Raw genomic sequence first — 21,992 nt, forward strand, 5'->3', positions numbered from 1 at the left:
CCAGTTCCAGCCACATCGAAGCAAATGGTGGGTATTTGTCATTTCTAATATATGGTCTCATTCATTTGGGGAATATAAAAAATAGTGAAAGGCAATAAAGGGGAAAGGAGAAAAAATGAGTGGGAACTATCAGAGAGGGAGACAGAACATGAGAGACTCCTAACTCTGGGAAAGGAACTAGGGGTGGTAGAAAGGGAGGTGGGCGGGGGGTGGGGGTGACTGGGTGAGGGGCACTGAAGGGGGCACTTGATGGGATGAGCACTGGGTGTTACTCTATATGTTGGCAAATTGAACACCAATAAAAAATAATAATAATAAAAAAAAAGATCCTGGGCAGAGGGCAGCCCGAGTGGCTCAGCGGTTTAGCGCTACCTTCAGCCCAGGGCGTGATCCTGGAGACCCAGGATTGAGTCTCACATAGGGCTCCCTGCATGGAGCCTGCTTCTCCCTCTGCCTGTGTCTCTGCCTCTGACTCTCTCTCTCTCTTTGTCTCATGAATAAATAAATAAAATGTAAAAACAACCCTGAGCAAATCCCTTTAATCTCTTAGTGCCTCCACTTCCTCACCTGCGAGTTGGCTATTTTACCTCCTCTATGGTCTTCTTGTGAGACTTCAGTGGGACCTCACAGTGCTCAGGACAAAGCTAGTTTTATCCTCCCACCACCCCCCCCTTTTTAAAAGGATTTCATTTATTTACTCTTGAGAGACACAGAGACAGCGAGAGGCAGAGACTAAGAGGGATGAAAGAGAGGCTCATCCCCGAAGAGCCAGATGTGGGCCTCGATCTCATGACCCGGCGGGGTCAGACCTGAGCCAAAGGCAGACGCTCAACCACCGAGCCATAGAGCATCCCTAGCTTTGTCACTTTCTATCGGAAAACTTGGCTTGTGGGCAGAACTAAAGCCTCCGCCGCTCGGGCTGTCCCTTCCTCTGCACCCCGGCATCCTGTCCTTCATCACCACACACGTCACCATGCGATCTGGCGTTCGGCCCCCCGGGTTCGGATCCAGCGGAGCGCGTCGTTGCCAAGCCGCGCGTTCTCTCGCGCCAGCCGCTCAGTCTCCGCTTGCAGGGGTCCTCAGTCCCGAGGGGGAGCCGAGCCCGGAGAGCGAGCTCCGGGAACACGCCCGGGGGTGGCCCCGGCCTCGATCTGGGGTCGGGCGCGCCCTCCCGTGGGGCAGGGACCGCGCGCTGAAGCGGGAGCCGGGGAAGCCAGCACCGCGGGCTGGCGCCGTCCCTGGGGAAGATGCACGCATTTTGTCAAACAAGATGAACGCTAAGTTTGTAGACTCGATCCTCGGGGCGCAGGACTCCCCGCCTCCGTGCGCCCGCAGCTCAGGTGAGCGCAGGACGCGCGCATCTCCGCGCCTGGACCACCAATCGTGACCCGCCCCGCGCTGCGCCTGCGCGCCGCTCCCCCCCCCCCCCGCCCCGCAGCCCGGGCCCACTGCGCCGGCGCGCGCTGCGGTGCATTTCGGGATGTGTAGTTTCCTCCCCGCACGCTGGGAGTCTCGCTTCCTGTGCAGGCCTGGCGCCGGCTCCTCCGCGGCCTGCAGCTGTAAGTGGGTGACATCGGTCAGCGGAGCCTGACCCGAGGCCCGGTCGCTCTTTAGGGCGCTGGGGAGTCGCGTGGCCGCCCCGCGTCTGCGCCTGCTGTCGCGGATGCCCGCCGGCCGGCGCCGGGTCGGCGGGGCGGGGCGGGGGCCGGGGCGGGGGCGGGAGGGTGCCAGCCGCCGCAGCCCCCACCTGCGGGTCGTCGCCCCGGCCCGGCCCGGTCGTCCAGGCCTCGCGGGGTCCGCGGCCCGGGCACCTGCAGCTGCCACCCCCCCACCGAACCTCTCAACTGCCAACGAGCGGGGGAAGAGTTGGGGTGCCCCGGGGAGAGCCTGGGGATGCGCCCGCGCTCGCAAGGCTCAGGGTCCCGCTTAGTGGCGGAGGCACGAAGACACAGACGGCCCTGGAGGTTGTTAGGGGTGCCAAGAAGGAAACGTAGATTGTGGACGATATTCTGTTCAGATGGCTTTCTTTTTTCTTTTTTCTTTTAAGATTTTATTTATCAATGAGAAACACAGAGGCAGGGACACAGGCAGAGGGAGAAGCAGGCCCCATGCAGGGAGCCCGATGTAGGACTCGATCCCAGGTCCCCCGGGTCACGCCCTGGGCCAAAGGCAGGTGCCAAACCGCTGAGCCACCCGGGAATCCACCCCCCCACCCCCCACCCGCACCCAGATTGCTTTCATCGGTGGATGGGGCTTCTGGTTTTGGGGGAGAAAACTGGCAAAGGAAAAAAATGAGACTTTTTTTTTTTTTTTTTTGCAGTAAAGGAGACAGAACCATTTCTATCCAAGGCATTGCTATTTTTCAGATGTTAAGCTAAGATTGTGGATGAGTCCAGAGAAAGTCTAAAACTCCCTGCACTTCTTAGATTTTATACCTCAGAATTGCCCCTGTCTCGTTGGCTTTTGCAGTGCGGCCCTCAGATACCACCTGCGCCTGTGTCTAATACTGCAGCAGGTGTGCACCTGCGGTGCTGGAGCTAAGAGCCTGCGGATGTTTTTAGCTTTCTCAGTTGTTCTCCTTTGCTGAAGTCCTGCTGGGGTGTTACAGAAAGGGCTGAGTTGGCTGCTGTAATTGCAGGGGGAGGGGGGAAGGCATCAGTTGGAGGCAGGGGGTGGGAATGAGCTGGATTGATCAACCCGCTTGTCTCCCGCCCTCTCACTGTACCTCTTCCACTACTTTGTTTGTAGGTTGACTAAATATGTCTCTTTCTAAAGAGCTTGCAAGTCATCACTCTCCACTTGAAATTGGGGACACTGCCAGTAACGTGTCATAGTCAGATGCTGTGATATCAGAAAGAATGGTGACTTAGGAATTCCAGAGTGGCAGAGTTCTTTGAATTCTGATTTTTAAAATGAGAATATTTTGAATTAATTATTTTTTTATTTTTTTAAATTAAATTTTTTATTAGTTTTAAAAGATTTTATTTATTTCTTCATGAGAGAGAGGCAGAGACACAGGCAGAGGGAGAAGCAGCCTCCATGCAGGGAGCCTGATGTGGAACTCGATCCCGGGACTCTAGGATCATGCCCTGGGCAGAACGCAGATGCTAAACTGTGGAGCCACCCAGGGATCCCCGAAAATGAGAATATTTTGGTTCAGAGAGGTGAATGGTTTGCCTCAGGTCACATGCCTGCTGTTGGCACCACCACGACTAGAGTCCAGCTCTCCAGTCCTCTTGGTCCCTGCTGTCTTGCATTGACTGCATTTTGCCTTGATTGTCTCTTGTTAGTAGTTCTTAAGCATGGCATGTCCATTAGCAGAAAGAGAGATATTTACCATGACAGTAACGGTTGATATTTATGTAATGTTTTCCATTTGCTGAACATGCTGCTTCCTGTTTACAATCCAACCCCTGAAGAATTTACAAATGAGGGACCTGATGCTCAGAGAGGCCAAGCAACTTGTCCAAGGTCACACCAGTAGTAACCGTAGTCCTGAGTTGCCAGAGGGCCAGATCATTGGGTGGTGGTGATGTTTTAAGGCAATACTCCTTTTTTTTTTTTTTTTAATTTCCTTAAATAATCTCCACACCCAATGTGGGGCTCGATCTCACCACCCTAAGATCAAGAGTTGCATGCTCTACTGACTGACCCAGCCGGGTGCCCCACTAGGTGTTCTTTTTCATTTCCTTGTATAAGCTTTTTGGATCTACTTGTTATCCTTGACCTTGGGAATCAATATCTTATATTAATCCATTGAGGTATCTTACATTAATCCATCAGTTCCTTTATTAATTCATGTTATTAGTATGTTAATTACATTCATACATTAATATGACCTCAGAGAATTAGGAACCACCAAGCTCACCTATTATATTTATACACAACTCAATTAGAGCAAGAGTTGTAAGAATAAAATTTACATGACCTTAAGCGTTGCAAGTTACAGTATGGCTAATCCCTGCGATTATCCGAGATTCCTGAAAGTGAAAATTCTAGCAACAGGTTATGACATGCTAGGAAGATATTTCTCTGGTCCAAGTCAGAATCTGCTGCTACTAAAAGACAAACGGGTCATTTATCCATGAAGAGAACAAGCACCTTCAATCACTGTCATCAGATTTAAACAGATTTATGGTGTACATTCCTTTCATTAACTTATCTGGCTTTGAAAGAAGTCATGGGGAAAAGTTAGTAATCTTGTGCCAGCCTACCAGCATGTTTTCCAGATACTATGACCTTGAATAGATGAGGTACGAATTTTCTATATTTATGCTTTTGTAGGTAAAAGTTTTAGTAAAACATTACTATCCCCATTCCAAAGGCCTGTGAAATTTTCCTGTGCTTTTCTTAATTCTAAGTACATTTAAAGACAAGCGTCTGCCTGATTCTGGAATGCAGAGCTTTCTGCCTACATCAGCTTAAGACACCACATTAGACGGGTTCCAATCCCGGTCCCCATGTGACCCCTGGACATGTTACATAGACTTTGTTTCCTCATCTCTGAAATGGAACAGTCACCTCTACCTCCTAGGGCCGATGGGAAGACTGCATGAGTTCATGCAGCTAGTGCGCTCTCGTGCAGGTGGGCAATGTGAAATGAAACTATGATTATGCTGTAAGTTGCCAAATTTCAGAAAAAGTTGGGGCCCTAGAGTCCAGCTAGTTGACACCCCCTTTCTTCATTTCCAGATGGGACCAAGGCCCCGAGAGGGAAGTCACTTACCAGAGTGTAGTAGGTTCTTCATCCACAGCTCAAGTCTTCTGACTCTTGGGGTATGTGCTGTATTCTAAAAATAGTGACATATGAGGCCGTGAGCAAAGGCTGTGCTCTGGCGGTGTCCCTGACCTGTCCCGCCCTGCTTCACCTTCCCCTAGGTCTCCCTCACATTTTAGATGAAATTCTAGATAAGAATTGCTTTCAAAGGACAATTTTCCCTAGCATTTACTCCCCTCCTTGGTATTTTTTAAAAAACAAGATTAGCTTAGTTAACACTCCGAGGACCTGAAAAACAGAAAGACGCTCATCCACAAGCCAGCTCTTGCTCAGGACAGGAGATGGGTGGAGAAGTCGATTTTGGCCTTGAGCTCTCATGCGCACAGATGAAAGGAATGGGGGGAAGCACATGTCCTCTTAGGAGCAGCGCTGCCACCTTTGCTCGGGGCTGTGCTCCTACCCTCAGCCCAGAGCAGCTGAGGAGACCTTTCTGCTCACTGGGACCCAAGCCTGTGTCAGCCCCGAGCCAGGCTGCTTCCCACCAGGCTCTGGGTCACCCTGTTGGGGAGACTGACCCCTCCTCTCTGCAACCCTTGCTGTCTTTGCTCATGCACCCTTTCTCTCCATCAAAGAGGTCTTCCTAAGACGATCTGCTCCGGGAAACCCCAAGTGACCCGTGTCTTCTCTTCCCCGCCAGAACAGCAAGACCTGCCCTGCCAGCTCCTCTCCTCATGCTCTGCTCTGCGTGGGCCTGCATCGACCCAGAGTGAATTCACAATCAGTCCAACATGAACTGGAAGGTGAGAATTGTTTTAAACATGATGACTTGGGTTTTCTTTTATTTTCTTTCCCCTCACTGTAAGCATTCAGAATAATTCATTCTGGAGATGTAGGTTGATTAAAAAGAAAAAATCGGGCTAAAGCAGGAATCCTAATGATACTTAATATTCTACTTTAAATTAAAACATTTCGAAGTACATTTATTCCCAAGACCCTTGGAGGAGGGCTAGGCCCTTTCTTTGAGTGGGCGTACGCTGACTTTGGATCTGCCTCACTTCTCTTGCAAAAATCATGGCTTTAAAGTTTTACTTACGGTTTCACATTTTGGTTTCTTTAAAGTGGGTTAATATTTTATGAAACAACACACAAAACCTTTCCAGGTTTTTCTGTCTTTCTTTGATAATCTTTTACATTTGTGTTGCTAACCGTTCTTGGTTTTGTTTTGTTTTTTTTTCCAACCTAAATTTGAAAATGCACCAAAAGCATTCAGTTCAGTTTTCACAGAAACAATTTTTTCTTTATATAATATAGCCATGTCTCATCAGTGTTGTGTGTAATTAAATGATCTATTATAATACCATCAAGTACAACTTAAACTGGTTGAGGAATAAACACAGCTGTCCTGGGTAGAACAGACTCAGCCGCCGCGAGCCTGCAAGCTGTGAGCATTGGATGGGCTGTGGGCAGCGGTCAGCAGATCTCCCCTGAAGTACGTGGGGTGTGGCAAAGATTGGTTAAGACAGCAGCCACTAAAATGTGTCTTATTGTAGATTCTTTGACACTGTGAAATCCAGTAAAAACCGTGTCATCTCACCCTCCGGAGATCGCTACTAGTAACAATTTTGGTGTGTTTTCTTCCATTCTTTTTCTGTATATGTAACTGTAGTGTGTATGTATTTTCAAACTTGCAATCTCATCATATGTATTTTTTTTTCAATTATGAGCATTTCCTTGTTCAAAACATCCACCAGCTTTGCATTGCAAGGATGGCTGGAATGATCTGGAAGGAGGACCAGGGAGCTAGAAGGTGGAGAACCCCTCTCCTTCCCCAGCATCTTTGAGTAGGGGTTTGGGCGCAACGCAGGAGGACTGTGAGGACTCTTGTCTAGGACGAGCCTGGCTGAAGTCAAGGGGCAGAGTGAGGGTTTCTTGAAGGTGTTGAAAGTACAGGAGTGTTTGTTTAGCGTATATTGAGCTCACAGCAGAAAGGCTGAGAAGGAAAGACAAGGCACACTGGGGGATATAAGGGGAAGAAGCAGAAAGTGTGGGGTGGGATTTAGGGAAGGGCTCTTCCTCTTTGTGGTGGCCACAGTCAGTGGGGACAAGAGGCCATGTCAGCAAAGTTCAGTGTTACGCGTCATGCACCAAGACAGTAGCGCTCACACCTAAGGGTGCATCAGAACCGCCTGAGGACTTGTTAAAACAGATGGTGGGGCTACCCCCAGAGTTTCTGATCACTTAGGTGTGGGGTTAACACTGGTCTAAGGCAGGGCACAGAGATAGTTTTTATTGATTTATTTTTTTAAGTTTTTGTCGTGGTTGTGGGTTTTTTTGTTTGTTTGTTTTTTGTTTTGTTTTTAGAGAGAGAGAGAGCATGCCCATGGAGCGGGGAGGGGCAGGCAGAGGGAGAGAGAGAATCCCAAGCAGGCTCCACACCCAGCACAGAGCCCAACACGGGCTCAATCTCACAACCCTGAGACCACAACCTGAGCCAAAATCAAGAGTCAGATGCTCAACAGACTGAGCCACCCAGGCACCCTTAAAGATTTTATTTTTAAATAATCTCTGCTCCCAAAATGGGGCTCAAACTCAAAACCCTGAGATCAAGAGTTGCATGAGCCAGCCAGGCACCCTGCAGAGAAAGTTTTTAATCAGAGTGACGGACAACCCATTTGACCACCCTGGCCCATCCTGCTTGTGAGAAAGGGAGTTCTTTCTTGTGTCAGGGACAAAGTCTGCCCAAACCTTTCCAACTTGGAGCAGACACACAGCCCTGGGGCTGCCGGGGAGCAACCTCATGTTTAGAAGGGGGCCCTTCCCTGTGCTGTCAGAAACAAGTGGCCTGACTACACAGAGCTCTGGAAGGCGGGAGGATTCTGTAGCTCACAGTAGAGCCTTCGGGCTTCCTTTTCGGGCTCAGTGGCCTGGGGCCGTCAGTGACAGTCAACATCCTGCATTAGCAATGGAGTGTGACCTCATTACTCAAAAAATTAGCCATTCTCTGGCGCCCGGGTGGCCTCAGTTAAATGTCTGCCTTTGGCTCAGGTCATGATCCTGGGGTCCTGGGACTGAGCCCGGCATTGGGCTTCCTGCTCAGCATGGAACCTGCTTCTCCCTCTCCCTCTGCCTGCCACCACCCACCTTGTGCTCTCTCTCCCTTCTCTCTGTCAAATAAATAAAATCTCAAATAAATAAATAAATAGCTGTTCTCATTACCCAAGTATTGGGGATGTATTTTAAAAATTGGTATAGATCTCGTCGACCCCCACAATATTTTATTCATTTACCCCCTTGAACGTTGGTCTGTTCTGAGAGTTAAAATAAGGGTTTGTTAGAAATCAAAGCGATTGAGCACAGCTGAAGCTTAGTACTGTGAGGGGTGGAGCCCTGAACCCTGTGCTTTAAGCCTGCATAGTGTCCTTGACCTCTGCTGCCGCTTCTGTGCCCTCTCCCAGGCCCCAAGCTTCTGCTTCTTGCTGCCTTCTCTCCTCTACCTTCAGGAAGAAAGTAAATCCTGAAACCACATACCTCTGTCCAGTGTTGATGTGTTTCCAATTCGGTGCATTTTCTGACTTCCGGTTGAGATCTCCATTCCTGTAACAGCTAAAGCTGTCTCATGTTCAGATCACAGGGAACCATGGGCTGTGATAGGGACCCTATGACCCTCATCATTGGACCCACAGGCCCAGCTGTAGAGATGGAGAGAACTGGAAGAGTAACTCTTTCATGTGGATTAGTGCTCAGTTGGCCTCGATCAACCTAGTGATCATAAAAAGGGGTCCCCACCTCTAAACTGTTGATTTTTGCCTCCAACGAAGTAAAATAAAAGAACATTTAACATTTTTTTCTTTCATAGCTGGATGATAAACATGGAGTCAAGCTTCCTTTCTTGAAGCCTCTTCAAGAAAATAGATGAATTAGGGGATTATTTGGGGCAAGTAGTGGAGGTTAGCTGTAAGTCTGAGTGAGGAGGGTCTGTGTTCTAAGCTGCTTATATTTGTTAGGAGAAACAGTTTCACTGGGCCAATTTGTTTAGTCTTTTATACTCTTGCTGGAGCGATCTTTTCTAAAGCATATATGTTCTTTTTATCGTTTACCATTAAAATGACTTCGCTGTGAAAATTACTATCCAGTTACTCAGTGTTCTTGTGTTCTTACCGTTTTAGTTAAATTCAAGCCATTTAAATATTTGAGTTCCTCCTTTTCATATCCGGCATATTGCTACTGCATCACATTGCAGCCTGCCTCAAACATCCATAAGTAACCAGCTAAATAACTTCAGAGGTGGTGAATCCAGTTGCCTTTGGTAAATTCAGTAGCCAAGACACCACTTACTTGCATAATTTACTTGTAAATCTGGTAAGGGTTGGGGAGAGCATGGTATACATTACAGTGTGGTGTAATGATGAAGACAGTTCAGGCTTTGGACCAGTCCTAGCTCGATCAGACCTTAACCTTTCCAGACTTTGCACTTTCTCAGCCACAGAGTTAGGACAGACTCCCTGCCTCATGTGGATGCGATGTGGGTTCCAGGGGAAAATGTATAGGAGGCGCTGAAAGCGCAGAAGGGACCCTGGGAGGCCTAACTGATGCTACATCTCCTGCATGTGAGCTCTACATCTAGGTCTGAGCATTTTAATAAAATTGAACAACCACCTACGTACATAATTTATGATTTCACTAATTCCACTTCCTGAGAAGTCAGGGGGCAGTGGAAAGAAGAGTGGCAGAGAGGTTAGAACATTTCACTCTGAGTGTGGCTTCATTGTGAGGGAGCTGTGTGACGGGGGCTGGTGTCTCCCCACCATGAGCTCTACTCTCCTCCATGAAGCAAGGAGGTGGACTAAGTCATCTGTGAAATCTCCCAGCCCTCCAGCGCCGTGAGCATGTGGTACCCGACCAGACTTTTTTCTGACTAGTTGAGTTCACCTGTTACAAGGAGAGACCAATGTGCTTCCCACAGAATCTCATTAAATAGGAATTGCCTAGAATACGTTTGGCAGTTTAATGATTTCTTTGGAATAAATCCTACCTATTCTCTGGAATGGTGATCACTCAAAAAAAAAAGCGTACCTTTTTTTTGAGAACGAACTTTTAATCACAGAAAGCTCATAAATTATCATTCAGATCATGCTAATCATGTTTATAAACCAAGTATAATCAGTAGTTTAATATATTTGGGGGATCCCTGGGTGGCTCAGAGGTTTAGCACCTGCCTTCATCCCAGGGCGTGATCCTGGAGTCCTGGGATCGAGTCCCACATGGGGCTCCCTACATAGGGCCCGCTTCTCCCTCTGCCTGTGTCTCTGCCTCTCCCTCTCTCTCTCTCTCTCTCTCTGTGTCTCTCATGAATAAATAAATAAAATCTTTAAAAAATAAAAGAATAAACCAAGTATAGTATTTGCCTTGAGATACTGTTGTGCTATACAGACTGTCATAATAGTGCACCTGCAGGTACAGAGAGTAATTCAAATCCATAGTTATTTCCCAGACATCATTTTAGCCCATGGGTTAAAGCTTCCCTCTAACAGGAAATTATAAGAACGGTTAATAAATAGTAATTCCAATGTTTTGAATTTTTTTTTTTTTTAAGTAGTTTCCACACCCAGTGTGGAGCCCAACCCGGGGCTTGAACTCACAGCCCTGAGATCAAGACCTGAGCTGAGATCAAGAGGCAACTGAGCCACCCAGGGACCCCTCATGTTTTGAATTTTATTGTCCTTTTATATTTATTTTACCTTCAAATCCCAGTGCTAATGAGTAGCCACAACCAAGAGGAAATTGTAAGCCTGCTGAAGTTGGAGACTGCGGAAGGAAGGTCTGGTCCAGCCTCCCTTGAAGAGACAGAAGCTCAGAAAGTCAAGAAGCGACTGACCCAGGTCGTGTGGTCTCTCTGTGGCAGAGCAGAGCCATCCCCCAGGCCCGCTGACTCGGCTCCTTTCTCTGGATAAAGGTGCTGCCTCAGCAGCAGAGGGCCTGGGGGCCTGGCAAAGTGCAGGGTCCTGTTGTGAGAGACCAGAGTTATGTCTGCGGTCCACGGGTGGCTCTCCGGCGAAGCCAGCCTCGAGGGAGTGACGGAGGGCACGCTGGCGTGGGGCCGGGGACCTTGTCTGTCCTGGTCCCTGGCGAAGCCCCAGCACCTAGCCTGGTGCCTGTTACCTAACAGGTGTACAGTCAAGGTTTGTTAGATGAAGGAACATGAAAGAAACATTTCTTATCAATAATAGAGCGTTTAGAATGTTCTATGTCGCTTGCTTTCTTCCTTAAGGTCCTTGAACACGTGCCCCTGCTGCTGTATATCTTGGCAGCGAAAACCTTAATTCTCTGCCTGGCATTTGCCGGAGTCAAAATATACCAAAGGAAAAGGTTGGAAGCCAAACAGCAAAAACTGGAAGCCGAGAAAAAGAAGCAGTCAGAGAAGAAGGATAACTGAAGGGGAATCAAAGGTACGGGGACTTTGCACCGTCGAAGGATATGGTGGGCTCGGGTGGGCTCGTCCCTTGGGTCTGAGGCTGCATGAGACCCTCTTGCTGTCCGATGTGAACACCCACCTGTAGGAGGTGAGGTGCGCAGACCCCGACCCTTGCGCCCTGGGTGCAGAGGAGCCAGGGCACGCAGATGGTTGTCCCTGCCTCGGCTCCAAGCCTGTTGCTCCCTTATGGGGGGAGTGAGGCAGGGGGCAGTGCTACTGTCTTAGGGGGGTTGGGAGGGGTGCGCAGTGCTGCTTCCTTATGAGGGAATGGGAGGGTGGGCATTGCTGCTCCCTTATGGGGATGGGGGGGCAGTGGTACTTAATGAGCCCTGGGTCTCCAGACCCCTGAGAATTCCCTGAAAGCTGTGGACCTTCTCCCCACAGAAGCAGACATACTAGAAACCCCTACAGTTGTACCTAAAATTGCAGACAGGAGTTGGGAGGAGGAGGGGGTCGCAGGTCTTTTGCAACCCATGCCTGCACCTAAGGTTAGGAGACCCTGCTGTATCTTCGGGATGAAGTTTGACTCCCAGGAATGGCATCAGAATCCCTTCCCCGCCTGTCCTCAGCCAGGCCCCATGCGTGCCCTCCAGGGGCCACTCCCCACAGTCCCGCAGGCCATTCTTTGACCTGACTTCCTCCCCCCTCCGCCTTTGCCTGTTAGTCCCAGAGGGCCCTTCCCAACAGCCTCTCCCCCGGGCATGAAGTCTTGCTCATCACCAGTCCTGGGCCTATCACAGAGCCCACGGGAGGTGCCGGGACCCCGCCTGTTGAGTTAAGGCAGCGGAAGTTGTTGCTAAACCCTCATTACAGACCAAGCCTCTGACAGCACATCCCTTAATTCTCACTTGCTGAGCTAATTCATTTGTCGGGTTGAAATCTGTGCTTCTCTAAAAATTAGAGGATTCAAATACAGTGGCAGGGGTTTCTAGATCACGGTCCCCAAACTTGGCTAATGGATCAGAATTGATAGAAGTGCAGATTTCCAGGCCCTGGCCCCGAGGGATTCCGTTAAGTCTGGTTGGGTGAGGACATCTGTTGTTTTGAAAACCCAGTGATGGGGGCGGGGGGGGGGGAGTATCTTACACAGCCCTGTCTCCCTGGGCTTCGGGAAGCTGTGATCTCCAGAACCCTCTCCGCCCTGCGATGCCACTTCCGAACATTGGAAACATCCGAATTCCCGTAGAGAATTTTCAGCGCTGTGGGGTTAAAGGCGCGCTTAGCAGTCATAACGGCAGTACTCATGCCGCATGATGCGTGCTAGCATTTTGCTCGGCATTTCTTGGACGGTGGTGTTACTCCTTCGACAGCTCTGGGAGAGCTGCCCGGCTTGAGAGAGGGCCAGCGCTCTACCTGGTGAAGAGCAGAGTCCGATTTGAACCCAGGGCAGGCATGCGCCCCCGGGCCTCAACGCTGAATGCAGGGAAGTGCACTGTGACAATCACTGCAGCCGTCTGGGCCTCCGGCAGGCCCAGAACCCCCTCCTCTGGCCCTACCTGCCACACCACTGCACACCGTGCTGCCAGGCCACTGCCCACACTCTCCTCTGGCCCTGCCTGCCGCACTACTGCCACCTGGCCACTGCCCACCGCACCACTGTCCAGTGTACCACTGCACACCAGGCCACTGCCCACTGCACAACTGCCCACCCCAAAACTGCCCACCAGGCCACTGCCCACGCTCTCCTCTGCCACTGCCCACTCCACCACTGCCCATTGCACCACTGCCCACCAGGCCACTGCACCACTTCCCAAGGCACCCAAGCCCACCGCACCACTGCACGCTGAATAACTGCACACCAGGCCACTAGGCAATACACCACTGCCCACCAGGCCACTGCACAACTTCCAAGGCACACAAGTCCACCATAGCACTGCACACTGTACAATGCACCGTGCCACTGCACACAGAGAAACTGCACAAAGGCAACTGTCACTGCATCACTGCCCACTGAATCTGCACACTGAATCACTGCCCCACTGACCACCAGCACTGCAGCACTGTCCACGTCCCACAAGCCCACCACACCACCGCACACAGAATCAATGCACACCAGGCCACTAGGCACTGCACCACTGCCCACAGGCCACTGCACCACTGCCCAAGGCAACCAAGCCCACCACACCACTGCCCACCGCACCACTGCACAATGAATCACCGCATCACTGCCCAACAGCCACTGTACACTGCACACCAAATCACTGCACAAAGGCCACTAGCACTGCACCACTGGCCATCCCCAAACTGCACACTTAGTCACTGCACCACTGCCCACCAGGCCACTGCACCACTCTCCACGGCCCAAGGCACCCAAACCCACTGTTCCACTGCACCACTATCCACCAGCCAGCGCACATTCACCACTGCACCACTGCACCCCCGAATCACTAAATATCATGCCACTGCACACTGAATCACTACACAAAGGCCACTAGCGCTGCACCACTGCCCACCCCAAAACTGCACACTGAGTCACTGCACCACTGCCCACCAGGCCACTGCACCACTCTCCACATCCCCAAGCCCACTGCACCACTGCACACTGAATAATGTACACCAGGCCACTAGGCACTGCACCACTACCCACCAGGCCACTGCACCACTGCACCACTCCCCACTGCACACTGAATCACTTCACCACTGCAGAATGAATAACTGCACACAAGGCCACTGGGCACTGCCCACTGTGCCACTCTCCCCCTGTATACTGCCCAACTGGCCACTTTCCACCGCACAACTGCCCACCCGGCCACCGACCACTGCACACTGCATGACTGCTTCACTGCACATTGCAGGACAGATGACTAGGCCACTGCATCACTGCACACCAAATAATTGCACAAAGACCACTAGCACTGCACCACTGCCCACCAGGGCAATGCCTACTGCACCACTCTCCACCCGTATACTGCCTACCTGGCCACCTACCACTGACCACTGCAGCACTGCCTCACTGCACATTGCAGCACAGATGACCAATCCACTGCACACTGCAGCACTGCAACATGGAATAACTGCACACAAGGCCACGGCCCACTGCACCAGTGCCCATGAGGGAACTGCTCACCGCAAAACTGCCCATGGCACCATTGCACAATGCCCCACTGCACACTGCCTCACTCTCCACCTGTATCCTGCCCACCTGGCCACCTATCACTGTGCCACTGCCCACCCGGCCACCTACCACTGCACCACTGCACACTGTGCCACTGCCCAAGGCACCCAAGCCCACCACAGCACTGCACACTGAATCACTGCACGCCAGGCCACTAGGCACTGCACCACTACCCACTAGGGCAATGCCCACCAGGCCACTGCACTGCTGCTCACCCATCCACGTACCACTTCACCACTGCCCAAAGTACCCCAGCCCACCTTCACCACTGCCCACTGCACCACTAAACACCGAATCACTGCACCAGTGCCCACCAGTTGCTGCACCACTGCACACCAAATAACTGCGCAAAGGCCACTAGCACTGCACCACTGTCCACCCCGAAACTGCACCCTGAATCAATGCACCACTGGCCACCAGCCACGGCACCAGTCTTCATAGCCCCCAAGCCCACCACACCACTGCACACTGAATCAGCGCACCACTGCCCAAGGGGCCCAAGCCAACCACACCACTGCACACTGCACCACTGCACACTGAGTCACTGCACCACTGCACACTGCACAACTGCTCAGCTAGTCACTGCACACCATGCCACTGCACACTGAATAATTGCACAAAGGCCACTCGCACCGCACCACGCCCACCCTGAAACTACACACTGAATCACTGCACCACTGCCCACCAGCCACGGCCCCCAAGCCCACCCCACCACTTCACACTGCACCACTGCCAAGCAGGGCACTGCACACTGAATTACTGCACCACTGCCCACCATCCACTGCACACTGAACAACTGAACCACTGTACACCCTGCCACTGCACACCAAATCATTGCACAAAGGCCACTAGCACTGCACCACTGCCAACCAGGGTGCTGACCACTGCACCACTCTCCACCTGTATACTGCCCACCCGGCCACTTACCACTGCCTCACTGCCTCACTGCAGCACAGAAGACCAGTCCACTGCACACTGCAGAACTGCACACAAGTACACTGCACCTCTGCCCAAGCCACCCAAGCCCACCGTACCACTGCCCACCAGCCACTGCACACGGCACCACTACTCACCAGGCACTGCCCACTGCAGCTCTGCTCCAGGCACCCAAACCCACCACGCCACTGCCACCGCATGACTGCACAATGAATCACGGCACCACTACCCACCAGGCACTGCCCACTGCAGCTCTGCCCCAGGCACCCAAGCCCACCGCGCCACTGCCCGCCGCATGACTGCACAATGAATCACTGCACCACTGCCCAATACCCTCTGTACACTGCACCAGTGCACACTGCACACCAAATCACTGCACAAAGGCCACTAGCACTGCACCACTGCCCACCCTGAAACTGCACAGAGTCACTGCATCACTGTCCACCAGGCCACGGCACCACTGCATCTCTGCACATTGCAGCACAGAAGACCAGTCCACTATACACTGAATAACTGCACACAAGTCCACTGCACCACTGCCCAAGGCATCTAAGCCCACTGCACCACTGCACACCAAATCTTTGCACCACTTCCCACAAGCCAGTGCACACTACCACTGCACCCCGAATCACTGCACATCATGCCACTGCACACAAAATCACTGCAAAAAGGTCACTAGGACTGCAACACTGCCACCCCCAAACTACACACTGAGTCACTGCAGCACTGCCCAAGGCACCCAAGCCCACTGCCCACCACACAACTGCACACTGAATCACTGCACCACTGCTGAACAGCCACTGTACACTGCACCAGCGCACCACTGCACGCAGAATCATTGCACAAAGGCCACTAGCACTGCACCACTGCCCACGCTGAAGCTGCACACTGAGTCACTGCACCACTGCCCGCCAGGCCACTGCACCACTGCCCAGGGCACCCAAGGCCACCACACCACTGCCCAACCCATCACTGCACCTGAGTCACTGCAACACTGCCCAACATCCACTGTACACTGCAGCAGTGCGCTACTGCACATCAGTAATTGCACAAAGGATGCCATCACTGCACCACTGCCTAACACACCACTGAACACTGATTCACTGCACCACTCCCCACCAGCCACGGCACCACTGCTCAAGGCACCCAAGCCAACCGTACCACTCCACACTGAATAACTGCACACCAGGCCACTAGGCACTGCACCATTGCCCACCAGCCACTGCACAACTGTCCATGGCCCCCAAGCCCACCCCACCACAGCACACTGCAACACTACCCACCATTCCACTGCATGACTGACCAACATACCCAAGCCCAGCACACCACTGCACACTGAATAACTACCACCAGGTCACTAGGCACTGCAGCACTGCCCACCAGAGCACTGCCCATTGCACCACTCTCCACCTGTATACTGCCAACCAGGCCACTGCAGCACTGCCCAGCAGGCCACTGCACCACTGCATGACTGACCACAGAACCACTGCCCACTGCACCACTGCACATGAGGCCTCTATCCACAGCACGACCACACCACTGGCCAGTGTACCACTGCACACTGCATCACTGTCCACCAGGCCACTGCCCACTGCACCATACCCACCGCACAACTACCCACCGCACCACTGCCCACCATGCCCCACTGCCCACTTCACCACTATCCATAAGGCCACTGCACCACTGCCCACCAGACCACTGCACAACTGCACCATTGCACCACTACCCACTGAACCACTGTACACTGAACCACTGTACACTGAATCACTGCATACCAGGCCACTAGCCACTGCACCACTACCCACCCAGCCACTGCCCACCAGGCCACTGCACCACCACCTAAGGCACCCAAGCACACCACACCATTGCCCACTGCACCACTGCCCGCCTGGGTACTGCTCACCCAACCAATGCCCACCCCGCAACTTCCCACTGCACTGCCAACCGCACCACTGTACTGAACCACTGCCCACCTGGCCATTGCCCTGCCAACTACTCCCCACTGCACCACTGTGCACCAGGCCACTGCCCACTGTACCACCACCCACCTGGCCACTGCCTACGCCTACTCTGCCACTGCCCACTCCACCACTGCCCATTGCACCACCACCCACCAAGCCACCGCCCACTCGGCCACTTCCCAACACACCACTGCACAATGCACCACTGCACCACTATCCACCAGGCCACTGCACCACAGAACCACTGCACACTGAGTCCCTGCACACTGAGTCACTGCACACCAGGCCACTAGCCACTGCACCATGGAACCATTGCCCACCCGGCCACATCCCATTGCACCACTGGCCATGAGTCCACTGCAGCACTGACCACCAGGCCACTGCTGACCCTGCTATGGGCCACTGCACCACTGCCACCAATGCACTGCACACCAGGACACTGCCCACTGCACCACTGCCCACTGCATGACTGCTTCACTGCACATTGCAGCACAGGTGAACAGGCCACTGCACATTGTAGCACTTTCCCCCAGGGCGCTGCCCACCCAACCACTGCACCACTGCCCAAGGCACCCAAGCCCACCGCACTACTGCACACTGAATCACTGCACCACTGCCCACCAGCCACTACACCACTGCACACCAAATCACTATACACCCTGCCACTGCACACCAAGTAACTGTACAAAGGTCACTAGCACTGCACCACTGCCCACCCCGAGACTGCAAAATGAATCACTGCCCCACTGCCCACCAGCCACTGCACCACTGTCCATGGCCCCCAAGACCACTGCACCACTGCACACTGAATAACTACACACCAGGCCACTAGACACTGCACCACTTCGCCCCAGGGCACTACCCTCCAGGCACTGCCCCACTGCACGACTGCACACTGAATACCTGCACACCATGCCACTGCACACCGAATAACTGCACAAAGGCCACTAGCACTGCACCATGCCCACCCAGAAACTGCACACTGACTCACTACACCACTGCCCACCAGCCACGGCACCACTGTCCACAGCCCCCAAGCCCACCCCACCACTTCACACTGCACCATTGCCAAGTAGGCCACTGCACACCGAATCACTGCACACCCTGCCACTGCAACCCCAAGTCACTGCACAAAGGCCACTAGCACTGCACCACTGGCCACCCTGAAACTGCACACTGTGTCACTAAATCCTGCACCACTGCCCCCTAGCCAGTGCACATTCACCACTGCACACCAAATAACTGCACAAAGGCTGCTAACACTGCACCACTGTCCATGGCCGCCAAGCACACCGCACCACTGCTCACTGAATAACTGCACCCAAGGCCATTAGGCACTACACCACTGCCCACCAGGCTACTGCACCACTGCAGCACTGCCCAAGGCACCCAAGCCCACTGCACCACTGCCCACCACATGACTGCCCGCTGAATCACTGCACCAGTGCACCACTGCACACCGAATCACTGCACAAAGCCCACTAGCACTGCACCACTGGCCACCAGGCCACTGCATGACTGCCCAAGGCACCCAAGCCCACCGCACCACTTCCCAACCCACCACTGCACACTGAATCACTGCAACACTGCTGAACAGCCACTGTACATTGCAGCAGTGTTCTACTGCACACCAATAACTGCACAAAGGCCACTAGCACTGCAACACTGCCCAAAAACCACTGCACAATGAGTCACTGCACCACTGCCCTCCAGTCCACTGCACCACCACCACTGCCCAAGGCACCCAAGCCCACTGTACCACTGCACACTGAATCAGTGGACCACTTCCCATCAGCCACTGCACCACTCTCCATGGCCCCAAAAGCTCTCCGCACCACTGGCCACCAGGCCACTGCACCACTTCACGACTGCCCAAGGCACCCAAGCCCACCACACCACTGCACACTGCACACTGAATCATTGCACCACTGCCCACCAGCCAGTGCACACTAACCCCTGCACCAATGCACCTGAATCACTGCACATCATGCCACTGCACACCAAATCACTGCACATAGGCCACTAGAACTGCAACACTGCCCACCCCAAAACTGCACACTGAATCACTGCACCACTGCCCAACAGGCACTAAACCACTCTCCACAGCCCACAAACCCAACGCACCATTGCACAATGAGTAATGTACATCAGGCCACTAGGCACTGCACCACTGCCCACCAGGCCACTGCAGCACTGCACCACTCCCCACTGCACCAGGCCACTAGGCACTACACCACTGCCCACTAGGCCACTGCATAACTTCCAAGGCACACAAGCCTGCCGTAGCACTGCACACTGTACAATGCGCCACTGCGCTACTGCACTCAGAAAAACTGCACAAAGGCAACTGGCACTGCATCACTGCCCACCCCTAAACTGCACACTGAATCACTGCCCCACTGACCACCAGCCACTGCAGCACTGTCCACGCCCCACAAGCCCACCGCACACAGAATCACTGCACACAAGGCCACTAGGCACTGCACCACTGCCCACAGGCCAATGCACCACTGCACCACTGCCCAAGGCAACCAAGCCCACCGCACCATTGCACAATAAATCACTGCATTACTGCCCAACAGCCACTGTACACTGCACCAGTGCACCACTGCACACTGAATCACCGCACAAAGGCCACTAGCACTGTACCACTGTCTATCCCGAAACTGCACACTGGGTCACTGCACCACTGCCCACCACCCACTGCACCACTCTACATGGCCCTCAAGCCCACCGCACCACAGCCCACTGAATCACTGCATCACTGCCCACCACCCACTGCACCACTCTATATGGCCCTCAAGCCCACCACACCACAGCCCACTGAATAACTGTACACCAGGCCACTAGCAATGCACCACTGCCCAACACACCACTGCACACTGAACCACTGCACTGCTGCCCAACACCCTCTGTACACTGCAGCAGTGCACCACTGCACCTAGAATCACTGTATATCATGACACTGTACACCAAATAACTGCACAAAGGCCACTAGCATTACACCACTCCCCACCCCAAAACTGCACACCGAGTCACTGAACCACTGCCCACCACCCACTGCACCACTGCCCAAGGCACTGAAGACCACCACAGCACTGCAAACTGCACCACTGCATGACTGACCACAGAACCACTGCCCACCACACCACCGCACAATGAATCACTGCACATGAGGCCTCTAGCCACTGCACCACTGGCCAGTGCACCACTGCACACTGCATCACTGTCCACCAGGCCACTGCCCACTGCACCACACCCACCCCACAACTACCCACCACACCACTGCCCACTTCACCACTATCCACAAGGCCACTGCACCACTGCCCACCAGGCCACTGCACAACTGCACCATTGCACCACTTCATGCTGCACCACTACCCACTAGTCCACTGCCCACTGAACCACTGTACACTGAATCACTGCATACCAAGCCACTAGCCACTGCACCACTACCCACCAGGCCACTGCACCACTGCCCACCAGGCTACTGCACCACCACCTAAGGCACCCAAGCACACCACACCACTGCCCACTGCACCACTGCCTACCTTCCCACTGCGCCATTGCCCACCTGGGTACTGCTCACCCAACCAGTGCCCACCCCGCAACTTTCCACTGCACTGCCGACCACACCACTGCACACGGAACCACTGCCCACCTGGCCACTGCCCCGCCAGCCACTCCCCACTGCACCACTGTGCACCAGGCCACTTCCCACTGCTTCACCACCCACCTGGCCACTGCCCACCAGGACACTGCCTACCCCCTCCTCTGCCACTGCCCACCAGGACACTGCCCATCAGCCCATGCCAGTCCTTGGCAGGCTGTCTGCTTCGGGCAGGCTCAAGAAGCTCCTGTCAGGGAACCTTGTTTTTTTTTGGGAGAGGTGCTTTCCTGACTGAAACTTACAGGGTCAGCAAGGGTGAGCAAAGAGGGAGCCCTGCAGGAGTAACCCAGGCCAGGGAGGGCAGTTCTCTTTGAAAGGTTGCAGGTTGCATTTGTGCCCCAGGCAGAGTCCTTGTGTGGTGCCTTAGAGAAGAGGAAGGAAAGATCGAGCAGGGGCCCTACATGCTCTCCCCTCCCTCAGGCATCCACCTAGGCCCTCAGGGTGGCGGCAGGGTTGCCACTTCCTTTTCTCTCCAGCCTCGAGCCCGGTTTTAAACAAGGGGGACTTGTAGATGTTCAGAACATCGTGAGGCTGAAAATATGTTCGTGAATAAAACTTCAGTGGTTTCTGTTTGCCACATTGAGATGCTGAGCGTGAGGGCTAATGCTAAGCAGCTAAGACAGACATTTCCTGCTCATCCTTTCGGTCTTCCTTTCTAGAATTTGCAATTTACATGTCAGCTTGAGTGGATTCCAGCTGAGAAGACAGAGGAGACGGTTATTGGATGATGTGTCACAGGATCAACTCCCTGCCTGTACGGTTAACTTAAAATTATATCAATTTTTTTATGCTCTTAAAAGAACCACTATTTTATTTACTGAAATAAAATACCTTTGTAAAAAGCATGTCTCCGTCTCTGGAATAAGCCAAAGGCTTTCTGTCTCGCACAGACACCCCCCACCCCCGTGTTGTGAGGGGAGGCCGTTCAGCAAGCCCACACCCCTCCCAGCCTCTCTGAGCTCTGGGTGCCAGGTCACAGGGGATGGACCCTGGGCCACAGAAGAGGCGTCTGCTCTAGGGATGGAAGCTCAGCTGTCTGTCCTCCCCAGCCTGCCCCCCTCTGCCCCACTGACCTCCCCAGCCTGCCCCCCTCTGCCCTGCTGGCCGCCCCACACACTGCT

The 21,992-nt window shown here is 53.2% G+C and overlaps 1 protein-coding gene across 6 annotated transcripts; it reads left to right on the plus strand.

Moving 5' to 3' along the window:
* The first annotated feature begins 1,072 nt into the window (after window positions 1-1,072).
* SMIM11 (small integral membrane protein 11) lies at window positions 1,073-21,713 on the plus strand. Of its 6 annotated transcripts, none has more exons than XM_072806854.1 (5): window positions 1,122-1,340; window positions 4,693-4,776; window positions 5,420-5,517; window positions 10,986-11,163; window positions 21,531-21,713. In XM_072806854.1, exons 3-4 carry the CDS (start codon window positions 5,506-5,508, stop codon window positions 11,148-11,150), a joined length of 177 nt encoding a protein of 58 aa, XP_072662955.1. In that variant the 5' UTR covers window positions 1,122-1,340; window positions 4,693-4,776; window positions 5,420-5,505; the 3' UTR covers window positions 11,151-11,163; window positions 21,531-21,713. The 6 variants fall into 6 exon arrangements, with proteins under 6 accessions (XP_072662953.1, XP_072662955.1, XP_072662951.1 ...); XM_072806851.1 differs by lacking the exon at window positions 1,122-1,340 and adding an exon at window positions 1,490-1,559 and having other exon boundaries at window positions 5,415-5,517; XM_072806855.1 differs by lacking the exon at window positions 1,122-1,340 and adding an exon at window positions 1,511-1,559.
* The last annotated feature ends 279 nt before the right edge of the window (window positions 21,714-21,992 follow it).

Source organism: Canis lupus, chromosome 30 (genome assembly GCF_048164855.1).
Source record: "Canis lupus baileyi chromosome 30, mCanLup2.hap1, whole genome shotgun sequence".
NCBI classification, from domain to species: Eukaryota; Metazoa; Chordata; class Mammalia; order Carnivora; family Canidae; genus Canis; species Canis lupus.